This window comes from Lampris incognitus, chromosome 4 (genome assembly GCF_029633865.1).
Source record: "Lampris incognitus isolate fLamInc1 chromosome 4, fLamInc1.hap2, whole genome shotgun sequence".
Taxonomy (NCBI): domain Eukaryota; kingdom Metazoa; phylum Chordata; class Actinopteri; order Lampriformes; family Lampridae; genus Lampris; species Lampris incognitus.
This window is the reverse complement of record NC_079214.1, coordinates 18,296,909-18,318,614: the sequence shown is the minus strand read 5'-3', so window position 1 is coordinate 18,318,614 and position 21,706 is coordinate 18,296,909. Positions and strand designations below refer to the sequence as shown.

General features: G+C 43.5%; 1 protein-coding gene across 1 annotated transcript in view; it reads right to left on the bottom strand.

The window, feature by feature from the left end:
- igdcc4 (immunoglobulin superfamily, DCC subclass, member 4) overlaps positions 1-21,706 on the bottom strand; it is a 99,464-nt gene that overhangs the window by 43,075 nt on the left and 34,683 nt on the right. Inside the window, exon 3 of the mRNA XM_056279287.1 lies at positions 9,421-9,562. Within this exon, the coding sequence (XP_056135262.1) occupies positions 9,421-9,562 (142 nt within the window). The remainder of the gene's footprint in view (positions 1-9,420; positions 9,563-21,706) is intronic.

The following is a 21,706-nucleotide window of genomic DNA, read 5'->3' as shown; positions in this document are numbered from 1 at the left end:
ACCACTAGGACACACACTTAAAATTCTATGTTCAAATAAATGGACTGAAATTAAATGAAAGAAGGAAAAAGGTTCTTTTCCGAGCAAAGATGACCTCTCAGTTTGAGTCGGAGAAGGACAAAGTCAAAGCTACGCATTACTAAGTTCCAAAACTGGTTTCATGGGGCATCCCAATGGCTCAGCTGGTAAACCGCATACTGCATAGCGTCAGGCCTTATTGTTTTGTCCCACGTTTGACACCGGCTTGTGGCTTTGTCCCATGTTATCCACTACTCTGTGTTTCCTCTCATACACTATACTGTCACTTGAGCTAAAATGCCAAAACAATGAATTTTTAAAAAAAAGTGATTTCCCCATAAAAAAGGCTTAATTTAAGGCTTCTCATGTATATTTTTGCTCCACCCAATTTTGCCAGATTTTTACAGTAGAGATTCACAATTTCTTCTGTGTCACTTTCTCATGTATTGCGAGCAAACTTTATTATATGGTATCCATCCCACCCTCTTCTCTCTCTTACTCTCTCGCTCTCTAACTTCTCTTCAGAGGACAGGTCAAGTCCCGGACACTGAATCAGTCTTGGTCTGGAGGCATGTACCCCAGGGCCCAGGCATTCAACCACCATTCAGCAACCTCTTACTGCTATCATGGCCTATTAATCCCATCGAAATATGATCAGTGGTAGCCCTGGGGGAAGGAGGAAGAGAGAGTGAGAGGGAAAGAGACAAGAGATGGGGAGGGAAGTAGGAGAGAGAGAGAGAGAGAGAGAGAGAGAGAGAGAGAGAGAGAGAGAGAGAGAGAGAGAGAGAGAGAGAGAGAGAGAGAGAGAGAGAGAGAGAGAGAGAGATGGAGAGGAAAGGCATTCAGGGCAGAGGGAAAAACAAAAGACCAGAGGAAAAGAATGGGATACGGGATGCAAGTTAAACAGAGATGGAGAGAGGAGGACTAGAGAATACTGGATTTCAGTGAGGTGGAGAGAGGAAAGAGGAGCAAAAACAGCAAGAGAAAGACAAACAGATAGAAAGACAATACAAGAATGACAGTGAGAGAATACAGAAAGCCAATGAGACTGATAAACAGAGAGAAGAAAAGAGAAAGATGGGGGGGGGGCTATTGATTCATCTGTGAAACTACTGTTCATTTTTTTTGAGAGGGCTATCAACATGTGGGCATGGACGCCTTCGTGCACGGGCTTACCGAGGCTTGAGCCCCGGGCTCCAACCGAGGACCAGGGGCCCCATGAGACATGTTTTCCCAGGCGGGATGTCGGAGTATTTTAATACTTTAACCTTATTGGTGATGCGCTTTTATGTGTAAAAAATTAATCAAACTGGACTTGTTTACAAGGCAGGATGTCTGAGCATGTCAACTCACTATGCTGTTGTCACACTTACAGAATGAACAGAACCGTGTGCATTGATAAGGCAGGATGTCAAAGCATGCTAACACGCTTGGTGATGAGCTTTTACGGACACAAAATGAATAGAACAAGAGTTATTTTTCAAGGCAGGATGTTGGTACATGTTACCCGCTTGGTGATGCACTTTTCCGTATAAAAACTGAATAGAAACAGGATGGTTTACAAGTCAGGATGGTTTACAGGTCAGGATGTCAGATTATTTAACCAGCTTGATGATTAAGTTTTATGAATAAAAATGAATCGAACTGGGCTTGTTCCGAGAGGCGGGATGTCGGAGCATGCTAACACGCTTGGTGATGTGCGTTTATGCACAGAACAAGGATTCTTTATCTGGGGGGGCTCCAAAACATCCGTAGCCCCAGGCCCTAAAGTAGTAAGGCGCCTATGGGTGTAGGAGAGCCACATCCCAACAATATCGCTTTATAAGCAGTGAGCCCTTTGAGGGTCACTGCTTATAAAGTCTGTGGCTTTCTGTGCATAGCTATTAGGCATGTGCAATAAATCCAGTGACAAATTCAAGGCGCCGAGATCTGTAGAGCCTTCGGGGTCAATATCTTTCACATATTCAAGGCTATGGAAGAATGTGGGTTTGTAATTACAGAATGTTTCCCCAATGTCTTTGAAGCTTCATAATGAATTCATTTAAGCCTAAAGGATGATTCCATATTTTACAACCTGGGTCTTATTTTCACAATTTTTCCATCATACATATCAGTTATGATATTTTACTCACTGGCTTCAATATGGAGGTTTTGAACACAGGACTTAGCTTTACAATGGCATCTTTGACACAAGTGTCAAATATATCTCAACAAGTCCAGTCTCACCCAGTCATCTAAACTACCTATTTGGAGATGATAATGAAACTGCAAGTTAAATGTTATTACACATAATGTCTAATATCATCAAAGGTCAATCCCATTGCTGAGCTACTTCCTGGTTCATCTTGCAGGAACGATCAGCCTATACTTAATCATAGTTAGTGGTTCCGTTCTTCTTTCGGCTTGTTCCCTGTTTCTCAGGGGTCGCCACAGCAGATCTTACAGTTTCCACCGGTACCCTGTGAGGGCACAGAACTGACTGCGGCCGTTGTTAACCCGGGCCTCAACCGATCCGGTATGGTCTTTTTAATCCACATACCGATTTGGCAAAATTTTACATCAGATGCCCTCCCTGACACAACCACTAACCCTATAGACAGGGGCTACTACTTATCATAGTTAGTGGTAACCATCAATATACTACCTGGTCAGCATGGATTAAGAAGTCATATAAGTATATCAAGATGGCGCCCCTGATGGCAGTCTTGGTTCTGCGCTCTCTAGTACTTTTTCTGTTTTTGTTTTTTTTAGTTTCCAGCTCTCACTCTCTGATCACATTCAGCAGGAAATAACATTTAAACCTCCGACTTAAACTGGTCAAACTTTTTTTACCGTTTTTCACTGAACCGGAAAGTTTTACCGAGCTTTTCGTTGGAGGAGCAGCAGCAATATGTGGGCTTGCTGGAGCCGACGACAGGGGAAACGAGCCGGAACGCTCATTAAAACTGCGACAGCGGGGATTTCGAACTGTGCCACCATCAACCCACCTGGCGAATGTCTGCTCTCTGGCCAAAAAAATGGACAAACTGCTGCTCCTCAATAGAACAAACATGGACATGCCGCCCTGTGCCTCACTGAAACCTGGCTTGGTGAGCATATTCCGGACAGTTCACTCCATCTGCCGCACTTGCAACTCCTTCTCTGGACCATGAAATGGAGCTAACGGGGGAAAAAAACTGAGGGGCGGAATCTGCTTTTATATAAACAAAGGCTGGTGAACAGTTGTCACAGTGTTGAAGAAATCATGCAGCCCTCACTTATAGACCATTTTCATTGGCTGTAAACCATTTTATTCACCGTGGGAGTTTTCTTCATGGCTGGTGTCTATATTCCACCCCAGGCCTGTTTTAGTGAGGCGTTACAGCACCTGGCTGACCAGACAATAAACATGGAGCACAAAGATCCAGACTCCCTTCTGATTATTCTTGGGGATTTTAACAGAGCAAACCTCAGCCATGAACTGCCAGAATGCAGACAGCATGTTAAGTGTTCCACCAGGGACAAAAATACACTGGAACATCGCTACGCAATATCAAAGGACACCAATTGCTATGTCCCCTGTGCAGCCTTGGGACTCTGATCAATGTCTGGTTCATCTTTTCCCACAAACAAAAACTAAAATCTGCAAAGCCTGGGGTTAAAAATGTGAGACGGACCAATGGGTAAAAACTGGAGCTTCAGGCCTGCTTTGATTGCACTGATTTGATGGAGTGTTTTGAGGCTGCATCTACAGACCTGGACGAACTTACTGACACTGTGACATCTTACATCAGCTTTTGTGAGGTGTGTGTGTGTGCGTGCCAACCAAAACTTTCTGCAACTTCAATAACAATAAGCCCTGGTTCAGAGCAAGGAAGAGGCCTACAAGAGTGGATATAGGATCCTGTAAAATAAAGCCAGAAACACACTGACAAAGGAGATCATCTTCCGATGTGGGAAGATGTCGGCGCGAATTCACATTTACAACAGCCTCACTCAGTACCATCCATACAGTGTCTTTGTGAACATCTGCATTTAAGTTTGTCTTCATTTGATGGCTGGGAGAGCTGATGCTGGATCGGCTAGGAGAGCTTGGTCTACTGTGTCCTGTGGGCCCAGGGACCACAGCCCTGCCTGGAGCTATGGCCAAAGAGGTAACACCAAGGGCGGTCTGACAGGACGCAGCGGGGCAGGCTAAGCTAACTGCTAGCCCATGCAGAATGGCAGTTTTGATAATACCAAGGGCGGTCTGGCGGCAGCCTTGCCTAGCCTTGACTGTGTTTTTAGTGTTGTCGTGTGGCGTGCGAGGAGGTGTGTCGAAGGTGTCTGGCTGGGAGAGCTAGCATTGGATCGGCTGAGGGAGCTTGGTCTGCTGGGTCCTGTAGGCCCAAGGACCACAGCCCTGCCTGGAGCTGCGCCTGAAGACGAAACACTGAGGGCGGCCTGACAGGATGCAGAAGCAGGGCAGACTAAGCTAACTGCTAGCCCACACAGACCGACAGTTCCGACAGTCATCCTGGCTGGTGTTCGTTCTCCTGGACAGTGATTTTTTTGTTTGTTTAGATATATGTATTAGTTTGGATATATGTGTTCTTTTAGTTCTTGTAGTTTTTGGATGTGTTTTTTTCTTTGTGTTGCACTGCTGTGGGCTGGGGGAAACGATGTTTTGTTTCATTGCATGTGCGCAAGTGCATGAAATGAAATAAAGTGTTTCTGAATTCTTTCTGATTTCTGGTTCCTGAGATCAGAGTAGCCAAAAAAAAGATCCTGCATCTCTGTGGAGAGGCCTGCAGGACATCATCAACTACAGGAGCCAATCCCCCCAACACTGCTGCAAGTTTGATAAGCCCACTCTCACTCCCCTTACCCTCTCCAGCCACATCACACAACCAACTGCACCCCTGCCAGCCCCTCCCCCCTCCCCACTGACCCCCCACCTGCACTCAGGATCTGTGAAGAGGATGTGTCAGCTCTTCCAGAGACAGAAGATCAGGACGGCACCAGGCCCGGGTGGTGTACATCCCTCCTGCCTGAAAGTCTGTGCTGACCACCTGGCCCCTATCTGCACACTGATCTTCAACAAATCACTGGAGCTGTGTGAAGTACCCTCCTGTTTCAAAAGTTCAACTATTATCCCAGTCCCCAAGAAACCCTGTATCTCAGGATTAAATGACCACAGGCCAGTCGCCCTGACGTCATGAAATCCTTTGAGAGACTGGTGTTGGCCCACCTGAAGGACATCACAGGCCCCCTACTGGACCCCCTGCAATTTGCCTAATGGGCAAACAGGTTGCCCGTTATGTTGTATGATAGGATGATGCAGTCATCATGGGACTGCACTACATCTTGCAACACTTCTGCTCCCCAGGGAAATATGCAAGGGTCCTGTTTGTGGAGTTCAGCTCAGCATTCAACACCATTATCCCAGACATCCTCCACTACAAACTCACCCAGCTCCCTGTACCAGCCTCCACCTGTCAGTGGATCAAAAACGTCCTTACAGACAGGAGACAGCAGGTGAGGCTGGAGAAAATTACATCCAGCACCAAGACAATCAGCACTGGCGCCCCCCAGGGATACATGCTCTCCCCTCTGCTCTTCTCCCTCTACACAAATGATTGCATCTCAGGAGACCCATCTGTTGAACTCCTGAAGTTTGCAGATGACACAACGATCATTGGCCTCATCCGGGACGGTGATGAGTCTGCATACAGAGGGGAGGTTGAACAGCTGGCCCTCTGGTTTGGTTATAACAACCTGGACCTGAACACACTCAAAAATATGGATATGACAGTGTACATCTGGAGGAGCCCCCCCCTCACCATACTCAATAGCACTGTCTGCTGTAAAAACCTCCAGGTTTCTGGGGTCCACAATCTCTCAGGAACTAAGGTGGGCGTCCAACACAGACACAATCATCAAAAAGGCCCAGCAGAGGATGAACTTTCTCCATCAGCTCAGGAAGTTTAACCTGCTTCAGGAATTGATGATTTAGTTCTACTCTGCAATAATCCAATGTGTTCTCTGCACATCCATCACTGTCTGGTTTGGATTGGCCACCAAACAGGACAGGAACACACTACAACGGACAGTCAGGACTGCAGAGAAAATCACTGGTATCAACCTGTCCTCCATTCAGGATTTATATGCATCTCCAGAGTCAGGAATTGGGCAGGCAATATCACTGCAGACCCATCACACCCTGGTCACAACCTGTTCCAACTCCTCCTCTCTGGTAGGCGTTTCTTTTCGCAGGCTGTCTGATGAACACTTAACATTGTCATAATAACTCTAAGCAGGCTGTATATACTGTATATTGTACGTATACATGCATATTCTGTCATGTCCACCTACTTCATGTATACAAGTAACCTGCTAACATGTATATTCCAGAATATTTGCATTCTGCACCATTGCACTATTGTCTTCCTGTTTCACCTGTATATAGTCATTGCTTGTATATATTCCTGAAGATTTGTGCTGTTATTCTATATATAAGTACATTGAGAGCCACTAAACTGGAGTCAAATTCCATTATGTGCAAACATACATGGCCAAATAAAGATGATTCTGATCCTGACATATGTAAATTCTTATTTCTTATTAAACAAATGACAGCATTCCATCGTGTAGTAAGCAGCAACATATTAAACTGTCACATCCTTTCCTCTTTTTTGTGTAGCATGGTGCCTTGATGACTGGAGAGAGAGTCTTGCTCTCAGCCAGTCTTGGACTCTGACCTCCCTGTGGGGAAATTTGTGCATCTATAAGTGCCTTAGATGGATAGAGAAAAAGGAAAAAAAAGGTCCCTTTGGCTCCACTGTAGCCCAGTTGGGAAATCCAAAGGTATGCTGCGTCTAGCTAGAGCAGCTTTCAACCACTTCAGTGCCTTGTCCAGCTTGTCAGAAGCCATTTTTTATTAAAGTTTGTATATTTGTTATTGATTTGTTATTCTCGAATCCTAATAAGATAGATTCATTACAAGCGTTTTGGGTGTCTTGAAAAGCGCTATATAAATGTAATTATTATTATATACAACAAAGGAAAACAAACCCTGAGAAAAGCAAATGCTTTAAAGCAAACACCTCAAATCAAACATTCACCTGAGTTAACATAGTACTCAATATAGGTCAACTCTGTGTTGGAATTCAAGGGGGATGATAGTGTGTGTGTGTGTGTGTGTGTGTGTGTGAATGAGAGAGAGAGAGCGAGAGAGAGAGAGGGGCTTTTATGTTATATGTTATATGTGAAGATGGCGGCGCGAATTCATGTTTGCAGCGGCCTCACTCAGTACTGCCCATGCAGTGTCTTTGTCCACGTCTAAGTTTGTTTTGTCTTCGTTTGATGGCTGGGAGAGCTGGCGCTGGATCAGCTGGGAGAGCTTGGTCTGCTGCATCCTGTGGGCCCAGGGACCACGGCCCTGATTGGAGCTGGGCCGGAGGAGGTAACACCAAGGGCGGTCTGACAGGACGCGGGGCAGGCTAAACTAACTGCTAGCCCATGTAGACCGGCAGTTCCAATAACACCAAGGGCGGTCTGGTGGCGGCCTCGTCTAGCGTTGACTGTGTTTTAGTGTCGTTGTCTGGAGGGTGGGGAAGTGTGTCGAAGGTGTCTGGCTGGGAGAGCTGGCGTTGGATCGGCTGGGGGAGCCTGGTCTGCTGCATCCGGACGCGGAACCGGGGCAGGCTAAGCTAACTGCTAGCCATGCAGACCGGCTGTTTTGTCATCCTGGCTGGCGTTTGTTCTCTGGACAGTGGAATTTTTGGACTGTTGCACTGAGTGGACTGTGTTGTTAACTGTTCATGTGGGGTTTTTTTGTTTTTTTTTTTTTTTGTTCTCTCTGTTTTTGTATGTTTTTGGTGATGTCGTTTTTAGGAAATTTAGGATGTGTGTTTTTGTTTTCTGCGCCGCACTGCTGTGGGCTGGGGGAAACGGAGTGTTGTCTCTTTTGTGTACGCAAGTACATGAAAGAAATGACAATAAATTGTTCCTGATTCCTGATATGCATTACATCTTTAGTAGCCTACACATTGCTTACATAAATGGAATTAGTTTTCTGTAGTGGGCGTGTAGATTCCTGCAACATGACTGTCATTATTTTCCCAGAAAAGTTGAATCAGTTGATCTGGACACAGGGTTTAGTGGGAGAAACATTTCATCACTTATCTAAGTGACTTAGTCAGTCTCAGCTGAGCTCGTGTCTAGATGGTCAACCTCGATTTGCAAAACAGCACAGTTGCATAACGGCCGAAACTGTCCATCTAACACCGGTTTCATATGGAGATTGCAGTGACCATTAATTAGAGTTACAATGGCCACGTGTACTGATTCAGCTTTTCTGTAATCCTACACCTGGATTATTAATTTGAATACTGTATCTATATTATTTTTCCAACTTCTCTTTTCCATCCCCGGAATTTCAGTCATAATGCAAATGTGGTTGGTGTACTGCTGTACAGTAATCTGATAGCAGGAAACATTGATTTAGCAATGTCTAAACACAGTGCAACTTAAAACCTCCTGGGGTAATGAGATACTATAAAATCCCATTGAAACAGCAAGTGTGTTAGTAACCATTTTTATCATTTGATATCAAAAGGTGATTACATCTGTTTTAGGCTCTCCTAAACATGAGAACATATGTTATGCTACTGAACTCTGTAGGGAAACTCTTCCTTCTCGCAACAGGAGGTCAAAGTGTCTTTATGCACGCTCAATGCATAAAGGACGTCAATGCAACAGAAGGTCAAAGTGCATTGTCAGCTACAGAGCTGTCCAGTGTCTTGTTCGGGGGGGGGGGCGGGGGGGGGGCTTTCCCGGGATGGAAGAATGCCAATGGAGGGGCATGAGCCTGTGTGAAAGACAGCCTCGCTACTCACTACACTACCCCGTCGTCACAAGTGGAGCCTCTACAAAATTACTTTAAATATCCACTGTAATCCGTCGGGTTTCATTCTAGTGGTGCATACACTGGTACTCAAAAAGTAACAATTTTTTTGTGTTATATGAGATATTGACTATAATCAACTTGTTTACCTGTGCACATTTGTTAACCAAAGTAATTCACACAGAAAAAAAAAATGCTGTACAACTTACAAAAAAAACCATGCTCTATATGTCTTCTGCTTACTATGTGCTTCATACATTTATGCTTTTTGCAACTTGCATGAAAGAGCAAGAGTTGCACGTGAGCAATGCAAGACTGATTCAACACTTGACACGAAGGTAGCCAGGACAACATCATGAGCTGAAAAAATAATAACTTGAAGTAAAAATTCATTGAAATTGAACTGAATTCCAATTAACTGAAAACCAAACTCATGAAAGACACCTGGATTACCACACCGTCCCTTTATACATACTGTCTTGAATGAAAAAGAAAACAAAAAAACATGTCATAACATTAACAGAAGGGCAACTCACCGTGTCTCTGCAGGGATCGCCGCTTGGTCCTTCTCCCAGGTAATAACGGGTGTAGGCACACCTTCAATCTGGCACTCAAAGCGGGCAGCACCCCCAACGGGTACTACTTGAGATGCTGGGTCCTGATGGAACGGCGATAGGCCTGGGTGGAGAGAGTGAGGAGATGGATCACATCAAATAGCTTTCACAATTCAGATACAAACCTTGTGAGCGTAAACTGAGCACATACGCTCTTTACCCTTCCTTTGTCTTGCTCAGTGTCACTCAGTTGGGTCTCAGTTGGGCTCTTTTTTTTTGGCAGTGGGCTGCAATTCACAGGCTTTTCACAACCATATATTTCCAACCTGTCACAGAATTATAATTGATGACCCACCTGTCAAGTCCACTTCACTGAACTCTAGACTGCCCCCCCTAATGGAACCAAGAAATCTCTGGTTTCACCTCGTTGAGGTTGAAGTGCCCTCAAACGCTCACACTGCCAGAGCCATGCAGTTAGTGTTGCCTTACTGAAAGACATGCATACCTTATCAATAGCTACCTTTCCCAATAAATGTGGCATACATACGACTTACCAAGAAACCCTTACTCTGTGTTAGTCCATGTTAGCAGTAATATAATGTTAGTTACTGATTCAAGGTAAGTCTGTTTGTACAGCCCTAAATCACAGTTAGTCTCAGAGGGTTTTAAATTCATACAGCAAAAAGCAGGTATACTATACAGCAAAGAAAAATGGACAACACCATCTATCCTAAGATCCTCAAGACCCTATTGTTAGACCCTTTTTTCCTGGGAAAAAAAAAAGAAACCTCAGAGGGAGCATCAGAGGGGCGATCCCTCTTCCAGGACAGAAAGCCTTGCAAATACATACATCCAAGGTAGACAATGTGATAAGATAAGATAAAAATGTATTGTCCATTCACATGGACAAAATGTGTTTTGCATCACATGCTTTAGCACCAGTTACATATAGTATACACAGCAGCATATAATAAGATCACATCAAGGTCATATGAAATATAATGTCACGAATGATGAATTGGTCATGAACAAAGGACAAAGGCAGACGAGAGTCTTTATCAAGTCAAGTCCCATGTCAATGGGAACAAAGGGTGCAGTACAGACAGAAGCCTCATCTCTCCCATCACCACACTTTCCGTGAGTTCTGATAAGAAAGTATGAAAGAGAGAGCCCAGATACACAACAGGTATTCATATGCTCACACCTATTATGCAGGGAAAAAAAAGACGGGTGCAAAAGCTTTCACTGACGGGTACAGACTGCCACTGGCAGGATGGGAATCTCTTCAATTTGCTGCTAACCAGAAGGACTAATCTAACCTTGCAGTGAGAATAAGACCCTCTCAGGGAGGGGGTTAAGCATATTAAGATTAGCCATTGACAAAGCCAACTAACGCAGAAGGAATTGCTTGTTAAACACTAATGAGAATATAAGTATGTGTTTAGTTTAAACTTGAAACGGCCTCTTTACAGGAATCCGATGGAGTTTTCCTTGCAAGCGACTCAGTTTTGCTTGCAATAAGAATTTCTCACCAAAACACATCGTGCATGTCCTTAAGGTCTAACAAACATGTGTAATACATCTCCTACCTCATAAAACATTCGCAAAGACTTATTTGATGTATTTTGAAAGCTGTATTCTTTGCATTAGCTTGTGATCTTCTTCTCTCTTTATCGGTGCATGTGGCATATTAAAGCCACCAACTGTGAAATTGCATGAAACCAAGTGAAACAAGCTTCATCTCTTCCAGTCAACAGGTTGCTGTCTTCTTTTTCTTTGTGTTTTATGTCTGCAGAAATATGTAATACGCTCTGTGCTTGTGGCATGCATGTGTGTCCTGGCGCATATGTGATATGAATATAATACGAGGACCCACTTCTCCTATTGTGTTCTGCAGACAAGCGGTCTGCGTAGCCATAGAAATTGGATAATCATCATTTTACATTGCACCAAAATGCAGTGAAGGCAACTGCAGTGCAAGTGCATTCTCAGAAATTATGTTTTATTGAAATAAGTGCTTGCACACGTATTTACCTGTCGAGCCCAAAGATTAAAAAGGAACCTTAAGTTCTGTGATATCCAGGTTGACCAGCAGGCGAGCAAAGAATTTAGATTCAGAGGAATTCAAAGTGACTGAACAGCAGAGGGCAGCAGTGCTGTAAACAGCAAGGCCTTTAACCTCTGACCCTGAGATGACAGAAGTGGGTGACACCGCCACATTGCAGATAAAAAAACAAAACAAAACCCACAGCCAATCAGTCAATGTCTCAAAAACACGTCTGGATTTGGTGCAATTAAATTCTATCTTTGACAAATATTCTGAATAAATACAAAACATCACCAACTCATCATTATTATTATTATATCATATGTTCATTATAATGAACCATTCCCTCTAGTCTCAGTGATCCACACTAACAGCAGAACTCAATATGCAACCAACCAAATTTTGTTTCAGAGAACATTTGTGGAATTAGTAAAAATATAAAAATAATACTCTAGCACGGCTGCATTCATGACCACCGCCACTACATTTCCAGAGCGGAACCTGACTACTGGCGTCACTATTGATGATCCACATTTTGGGAACATACATGAATTACATTTGACAAGACATTTCCTCTCGTTTATGAAATGAATACTATTTGGTGCTCTAACGCGCCTGTAGCTTGATCAAATACACTGGTTAATTGTTGACTCTCTTTTAAGTTGATTTGTATACATGCTTCTGCTAATGAGAAATTGTAAATGTAAAATGATTATCATGTCAAAAAAAAACAACAACCTATGTGTGAACACATTTTTACGCTTTCACGATTGAAAAGATATTTTTCTATAACCTAAAAATGTGTGATTCTACTTACCGCTCAGAGTGCAAGGACTTTTCTGAGGTTATTCTTGAAGAAATTACACCTCTTTTTGCAATCTTGCTGCAGTAATGCTTGACTTTTGATCCACCAATGAGAGACTTTTTTTTTCTCTAAAATTCGAATTTGGTCTCATTTTCAACACTTACAAAGGGCAAATTCTGGTATGGCGAGATGTTCAAAAGATTAGGGTGGTGTTATGTCTATTCAGGGCAGTCTACAAATAATTCAGAAAAAAATATGCTGCAGTACAGGGGGCGGAACGTTTCAGGGTAGGCACAGGGGGATGTTATAAACATTAATAACCTGTAGCAAAGATACCACCTGCGGGCATCCGGGTAGTGTGATGGTCTATTCCGTTGCCTACCAACACGGAGATTGGCGGTTCGAATCCCCATGTTACCGCCAGCTAGGTCGGGCGTCCCTACAGACACTATCAGCCATGTCTGCGGGTGGGAAACCGGATGTGGGTATGTGTCCTGGTCACTGCACTAGCATCTCCTCTGGTCGATCAGGGAGCCTGTTCAGGGGGGAGGGGGAACTGGGGGGAATAGCGTGATCCCCCACGCGCTACGTCCCCCTGGTGAAACTCCTCACTGTCAGGTGAAAAGAAGCGGCTGGTGACTCCACATGTATCAGAGGAGACATGTGGTAGTATACAGGATTGGCAGAGGGGGTGGAGCAGCGACTGGGACAGCTTGGAAGAGCGGGGTAATTGGCCGGATAGAAATGGGGAGGAAAAAAAGGGGGGACCCCCCCCCCCAAAAAAAGACACCACCTGCTGCAGAAGGAAGGCTGTAAGTATGATGGAGGACACCATCCACCCAGCACATGGTCTGCTCTCCTTCCCTCAGGACAACGCTTACAGCGCATCAGAGCTCAGATCAGCCGCCTCAAACAGTTTTTACCCCCAGGCGGTCAGAATAATGAACAAACAGTAGGCCCCTCACATAACTTTCATCAATTTTTTACTTTGTGGGATTTCTGATTTCTTATTTATTCTGGGGCACGTGAATTCCATTGCATTTGAAGGTACATGGTACTTTTTATATCTATATGATGATAAAGTGAACTTGAACTATACAGGAAGGCCACGTGTACAGAATGTGTTATTGCTCACGCTTCAGCTTCGTGACCAGTCCACCTGTCGGTGGAGGGACATGAGTTGATGAAAGAAGTGACTGGTTGATTGAAAACAAAAAACAAAAAAACAAAAAAGGCAGAGTTTTATCAATTGGGATCATGCCCAACCTGGTTTATATTAATTGAGATGCCACGTCTATATAGAAGCAGACCTTCTGGTGAGGGCCAGTAGTATTGCTGCACGTTAAAACCATCTATTGCATATACCACCACGCTTGCAAACATCGCCCCAGCTCACTAACTGTGAGGTAGGACAACAAACGGCTTCAAAGTTTCTCATCGATTACACAGAGGCGGACTCGAGCTTGTCAGTGGGAGCACGCTATATTTGATCCAACCCTGGAGAACAAGGCTGGTGCGTGGCCGTCATGGTGAGCAGGGTTGATGATTAACCCCTTCCACTACCAGCCATTACGCAGCATGAGACACGCATGTAACACATCACCTTTAACACTTCCAGGGAGGCCTTGAAGCAGCGCCAGATGCACCACGCGCATGTGTGTGTGTGTGTGTTTGTGTGTGTGTGTGTGTGTGTGTGTGTGTGTGTGTGTGTGTGTGTGTGTGTGTGTGTGTGTGTGTGTGTGAGTGCCTCTGTGTGTTAGTAATTATTTATACATGCATATCTGTTTGTGTGTGCGTAATACGTGTGTGTGCATGCATGTGTGCGTGAATATGTGCGTGCATGCGCGCGCGTGTGTGTGTGTGCACGTGCCGATTAATGGCTGATGTGCAAGGAGAGTGCACATGCACATTAGCTGAAATTAATATGAAGAGGACGGAGGGTGAACAGAGAAGACACTTCGACCATGCTGGGAGGGAACAATGGAGACTGGCTGGGGCTCCAACCTCTGCTCTGTCAACGCATTCATGGAGAAGGGGCATAATAATATTAGCCCTCTCCCTAGAGTTTCCGTGCCCTTCCCCTGGCCTGCTACAGAATTCCATGGTGGCTCCGGGTGACATGATGAAGTGAGCTCACACTTTGCAAGGTTGACAAGAACACAAACCCACACACATATACACACACACACACACACATGCACACAGCTGAATGACGAAGACTTTTTCTTGCTCCCTCCTTACGCGTGGTGACCAGCCAGCTTGGTTTTTGGCTAGTGCAGACGGGGAACAGTCTCAGGAAAAGTTATCCAGTAAGGTGCAGCGGCAGCAAGTGATTCAGATGATTCCTGGCAACACAATATCTACAAGTGATCAGAGAAACAGCACTGAGGCAGCACCTCTGGGATTGCTGCCCAAAAGGTTGCTGCCTCAAGTCCCGCATGGGTTTAAGAGAAAGCCACTTCCTTCACTTACCTCCCTCTTTTTTTTCTCTCTCTACTGCCCCCCCCCCCCCATTGCTCTCGCTCTCTCCCCGCTGCCCTTGACTTTCCCTTTTCTTTCGCTTTGTCTACATCCACCCCTCTATCTATGTCCCATTCTTTGGCCCCGCAGCTATCAGACTGCAGTTTTTCCCCCCTCTCTCCTTGTGCTCGCAGATAACTCCACCCCGACACGCTCCCTGCCTTACTCTCAGGCCTGGTCCCAAAGTGAATCCCAGCAAGCACACTATCTGTCCCAACATATTTTTGATCATTATTTACAGACACATTTTCACATACTCACATCTCACCGCAACACAATAACCTTAAAAACTAGAGTCGATGCAGCCACCTCGGTCAGATTTGGCATGCAGTGCAGAAGAGTAACCCAGTCAATTCCTAATGCCGATAATACCATGTGTGTTCTGTTCCACTCTTCTTCTTTTTTTGTGTGTGTGTCCCTCCGCTGATGTTGGCAAAAAAAGTGCGTATTGGTTGTACATCGTCATGAAAATGAGATAGGCCTCTTTGTTATTTACTAGTGCAATCCATCTAGCTCTCATTTGAATGAAAAGTTGTATGTCAAGTAGTCTTTATTCATGCTCAATAATCCAGGTAAGAAAATCACAGAAAGTTGAATAAGCTCATCTGGACGCAATGCTTCCAACCTCTCTGCACCAGGAAATGGTCCATCCCAAGGATTGGGTCCCCCAGCACAAACAGAGCAATATAGTGTACATTGTTCAGTGCCAGGAGGATTGCCGTGACTTGTACATTGGGGAACCCAAACAAGTGCTGGTGAAGAAGGTGATGCAACACAGGAGAGCTAACATAAGAGGCCAGGACTCTGCAGTCTACACCCATCTACAGGCCAGTGGCCACTCTTTCAAGGATGAGGATGTGCACATCCTTGATAGCGAGGAATGCTGGTTTGAACAGGGAGTCAAAGAGGTCATCTATACACTCCTTTTCCACTGCATGGTACCGGCTCGACTCAACTCAACTTTACTCGCTTTTTTGGTTTTCCATTGGGCAAAAGTTAGGGATAGTACCTGGTACTGGGTACTTTTTTTGGTACTACCTTCGTCGAGGTTCCAAGTGAGCTGAGCTGATACTAAAAGGTGACATGAAAATACCACTATAAATAAATGAATGAATGAATGAAATGAAATGAAATGAAATTTAGATATAAATAAATATGCCCTGTGATGGCTTGGCGGCCTGTTCAGGGTGTCCCCCCCCCCCCACCCCACCCCACCTGCTGCCCAAAGACTGCTGGGATAGGCTCCAGCATCCCCGTGACCCTGAGAGCAGGATAAGCGGTTCGGATAATGGATGGATGGATGGATATAAATAAATATAAATATATGTTTATTTATTTAAATATAAATAAAATCTTTTAAAAAAATCTAGTCAACACGCCCACAAATGACGAGCAGGGCTTCGGTGTGAGGGGATACTATCTGCAGTGGAAAACGAAATCCCAAAAAGTAAAGTGAGTAGAGTCAAATAGAGTAGAGTCAAGTTGAGCCAGTACCATGCAGTGGAAAAGGGGCATAAATGAAGGGGGAATGACCATCCCTGAACCGAGAGGGGGGCTAAGAGTACATCTGTCGCCATCTTACAATGCTGTGATTACAAACATTCCCAAATCCTCTGTGAATAGTACACATGGCCACTGTAACTCTAGTTAATGGTCACGGTAATTTGCATATCATTGTTATGGTCGTTATGCCACTGTATTTGTTATAAGGGTGGGGGTACCTGCAGTCAGTTTACACTGAAGAGGTCACTTAGATGAGTGATGAAACATTTTTCTCAATAAACGTTGTGTCCAGATGAACTGATTCAACTTTCTGTGATGTATGTCAAGTTATACTATCATGAAAATACCCAAAAGAATTCGGAAGCAGTTGTAACCTAGTGGACAAAGAAGCAAGCCAGTTAAGTAACGAGGGTGGCTGGTTTGAATCCCAAGTTATCTTGTTTGGCTATGGCTCACAGCTGGATGGCAAGCTTGTATCAGAATTCCAGATGTGGGACTTTTTGTGCTCTCGGGCAAGGCATGTCACTCCAAAACTGTCCCAGACAGCTCTGCTGATCCTGTGCTGCTCCCAGTCTGGGCAACAGAATGCATACATTTCTGTTAAAAAATATGGACTACAAAGTATAACTTAATTTTAGGGGTTGGGTATTGAAAGCTGGTTCTAACTTTTAACTTTTCTAACAATTCCACATTGGACTAGATTCCAAAACCAGGTTTTGGCTCAGTTTATCGAATCCTGGGAGTAGTATAGTTGTAGCTGTGTTCACAAAACAAGTGAAACTCATTGAGCATTGCAAAGTATCTAGAAAATTTAGTCAATATTCTGCCCAACAATTCCTAAAATGTTGAGTCTCCTTCAGACAAATGCATGACTGACACCCTTCTATTTATGGGGCATTTATTGATATTGAGAAGTTATTTCACAATATTTTGATGATAGTTTAATTTAAGTTTGAATTCTGAAGAATAATGTAGTCGTTTGAGTTCAATATTGCAAGGAGATGGCCCACCCCATGAACCTTAATATCTATACTGAGATTGTTTTTGATTGTAAATATTTAGATCACTTCCCCATACCCTTTGATAAGAATCTGAAATGAGATTTGATAATGAATTGCTTTGATAAGCAGGTAAGTGCATAACACTAACATGAACTTGATAACATGACGACAAAAACATGATGAAAACATGAATTTACAAAGAGAGAAAAGCGCATTTATCATTGTTATGTAAATAGCTCATAAACTGAAAATGTTGTTATTACCGGCGAAAAGAAAAACATTGTAAAGTGCTGCAGTGTTAAAGGCAGATTGAGGGAGATTTGTTCTTAATTGATTGTGTTTCAGCTGCATTTTGACCATCATTATCATTTGCTCAAGTGTGCAAACTGAATTGTTACAAGAAATTAAACATATTTTGCCTGTGACGTGCAATGGAATATGAAAAAAATCTAAACTTCTTTTTTTTTATTATATATTTTTATATTGATCTAGAGTTGGTCTAAATGCAGCCTGCTCTCTCTCAGCAGTCCATATGCTGTTGGATAAAGAAACATGCATGACATCGGTCCCAGTCACTTTCATATAATTGTTTTCCCAGATATGCCATCTTTGCCATCATTCACCCTAATGGGCGGTTGTTAATATACTGTAGGAGATAAGAGCATGTGCTCAGTGTCAGAATTGTTCTGCTCTAGCCCCCAGGCTCGGTCTGCACAGTGACCACAACAGCCTCTCACCACTGATTAGATCTTCTTCACACACACACACACACACACACACACACACACACACACACACACACACACACACACACACACACACACACATTGAAGGACAAACTTAGTCTCTTAAGTATGCCCCACCAAAAATCTTCCCACCTCTACCACCCAACCTTCGCCACCCCTTACCCTGTAACCTTTCTCTATCTCCTTTTTTTCCTGCTCATTGTCCCAATGTCCATTAAACCAGCCACCCTCATAAATAAGTATGTGACAGCTGACAAAGAGAGGACATCCACTCAGGATAATGCCTCATTTTACACAAAGCTAATGAATGAATAAAGACTGCCATTTAAGAGCACGAAATAGAACGAGGGTTTCTTGAGGGAGCGACAAAAAGCCAGAGCCTCATTCCCTGATTCTTTCTCTCCCTTCCTTATCTCGGTGTTTCTAGCATAATGGGACTTAATAGAGTACCTCTTCCCAAGAAACTCACCAGTACCAGACAACTGGTCCCCTGTATAGCCAGACAAGAACCGAGTTCATCTCCAGCCATGCAAGAAAATCCCCTTGAGGAATGTATCATTGTATGTGTCTGTGTATGCATGTGTGTGTATAGCAGCGAAGGACAAATCCATTCAGATTACATTTATATTTCACTGTTGCTCTTATTTAGAGTGCCTTAAAGAGCATGAGCACAAAGGCTTTTTAAAGGATACTTCTGGGGTTTTGTTTTTTTGTTCCCAACCTGGGTCTGATTTTTGCAGTTTTTCGCCATCATGAATATTGATTATGAAGCTTTCATTTTAGAGATTTTGGACACGACACCACTGCTAGACACAGTTTGATAACTATGGTTCAGATTACAGTGGGGGATGAGGGGGATCTGACCCCCCCCCCCATTAAGACTTGGACCCACCCAAAAGAGGAAAAAACAACCGGTCGGAGGGTTTAAAACATTTATATATCGTTCTTATCTGTAATTGTAAATATTACAATATATTTCCCATATTCATGCCTGGAAGAATCTTGTAATATGATTTCAGAAACCCCTACAGTGGACCATACCATTTCTTAACCTTGACGTTAGTTGAACGTCTCGTCTGCCTGCCTCATTGCAGTGGTTTGGGTCCACATCAAAATCTATGCTAGCGTGCGTCGCGCAAGCCGATGGAGATGATGTAGTTAATGTAAGAAGATAGCTATCTTGCTAGTTTAATACACTTTCTTACCTTCAGAGTTTCTGAATTAGATTGTGTCAAGTGTCTATGGATGAATGTTAACATTAGGTAGTTTCTAACTTTTGCCTTAAATTACAGATTAAAACTAACGTTTGCCTTACCTACCATTAGCTAACTAATGCTAGCTAGCTGATAGCACATCCTTTCATTTCCAATCTTGGCTGAATAACTAGCTAGTTAGCTGTGCCTATGGCTTGGCATTTCATTACCAATGTAAAATGTCATATTGTGGTTGACACGTAATGTCTTTATGGACATAATTCACCATACCGTCGTTCATTGTGTTGCTCAACATGTACGTTTTTTTCCCCCAACATGTACGGTTACATGACTTCTTGTGTTGACTCGCTCACTTTAAGAGCTCAGTGCGTAGCCATGGTAACATGGCGACATTATGGGTAATTTGGTTATACTGTTGTCAAGTGACGTAAAAGCCGCGTTGTAAACAAGATGCGTGCGCAGAACGTGTGGCAAAACATGGCCGAGAAACACTCTACCTCTATGAACGTACCTATGAAACTCACAGATGAAAGCATATGAAATCTAAAATTAAATGGAGAAAAGTTAGAAATTTGACAAAATGGAAATCTCAGAATATGTTGAAGGTCTAAGCAAGGAAGACAGAAAGCATTACAAGTTGAAACTTACGCTAAGCACTGGTGAAAAACTTCCCGATCCGTTTATGCTTGCTGAAGCTCAGGGGACAAGTGATATCATGGAGTTGCCAAACATAGGCTGGAGGGATGTGACTGAATACCTCATAGACACGCCAAGCATATTTACCAAAGACTCAATGAAGGCATACAGGTCTTTAGAAGCATACGATTACTTTGTTGGTGGACATGTCCAAGACTGCTACTGAAGGAAAACTAGTTTTGCTTCATCAAATCAAAGGTAAGCCCTCGCAGTTTGTTTGTACAGCTGAATTGTTTGTATTCAGCAAAAATTTAATTGTTTGTATGATTATGAGCTCGAGGCTGGAGTCAAATTATGACCTCAAACATACGACACAAGAAAGCTGATGGAATCGTGGTCAAACTTCAGGGAGGCTAAGCATTAACAACTCAAACTTTGGTTTGGTAGTTGCTCTACTAGGACAGCATCACGTTTAGAGCTGTTACTCAGTACGTATGTTCAATCACAATACTTATTTGTGTAAGGTAGTGTCGGCTGGTGCTAACAATTTTTTTTTTTTTGGAGGAGGGCACAATTTACCTTGGCGCGGCACACCTGACAGCTGCTTTAATGTTCACACAGTCACAGAGTTATTAAGAAGGACAATGTGGCCTATATCAGATATGAAATGTTCTCCACAAATCTTCGTGTTTGATATTTGCTCTTCTGACCACGTCTTCCAGTCGTCCCAACGGATTAAATGAATCCACACCTGTCTTCTTCATTTTTTGATTGGAGTTTTCCCTTTCGGCATGCGATACAAATGCAGATGCTTGTTTTTACTATATTTGCGATTTGTACAACTGACAACACAACAACTGTGAGACGTTTCGTTTTAAATCAATTTCTCTGTGATGATCTCTTCGAAATGAACGTAGTAATGTTTACAAAAACAAGACTCGTGGCCCCTTTTTGCCTCACAATCTGCACATGCACATTTGGCTGATGTAGATAAGGGATCATGGCTATTGTCAGGTTTTCGGTGTTTTGCTGTGTGGGCAGCCCCATTGTGTTTTTGGGGTTGTTAGTGGCCCTGTGATGGCCTGGCGGCCTGTCCAGGGTGTCTCCCCGCCTGCCGCCCAGTGGCTGCTGGGATAGGCTCCAGCATCCCCCCAACCCTGAGAGCAGGATAAGCGGTTTGGATAATGGATGGATGGATAGTGCAGCAATAAATGACACGCATTGGTGTAGTCAAAGAGAGAAGTTGTTCATCTCTGTTTTCTCACAATTTCCACAATATATTATCTAATGTTTGCTAACACTGGTGCTCAGTCATGAGTAGTGAGACAGTGGAGGGTTAGTTGTTGTAGAGGTCCATTTCGACACCAACATAGAGTTTATTATTTCAATTTAATAGTATTTTGTGTAGCTGTGGTGGTTCAAGTGTTTTGCCTTTTTGATATTAGCGTTTATAATAGGTTCCCCTTTTGTTTTCACTCAGAAATGCAGGAGTTTTACCTGGTTGGGTTATTGTATTAGTTCAATTGTATCACTACTTAATGAACTTAGATTAGATTTTATTCAGAGAAACATGTGCAAGAGGAGAGAAATCTGGCATTTTTTGGTGCTAAAGAAGAATAAGTTAAAACTTGTAAGAATTAGGACTTAGATGAGAATGCAGCTTGTATTTTCTGTGGTTGTCATGCAGGCTTAATACTGAGCAAGACAGCATGGGTGATGGCGAGTTTTACATTTATGTGCTGTTGTATTAAGGAAGTAGAAGGAGGTCAGGCGGACAGTGAGCAGGCAGGAGGAGG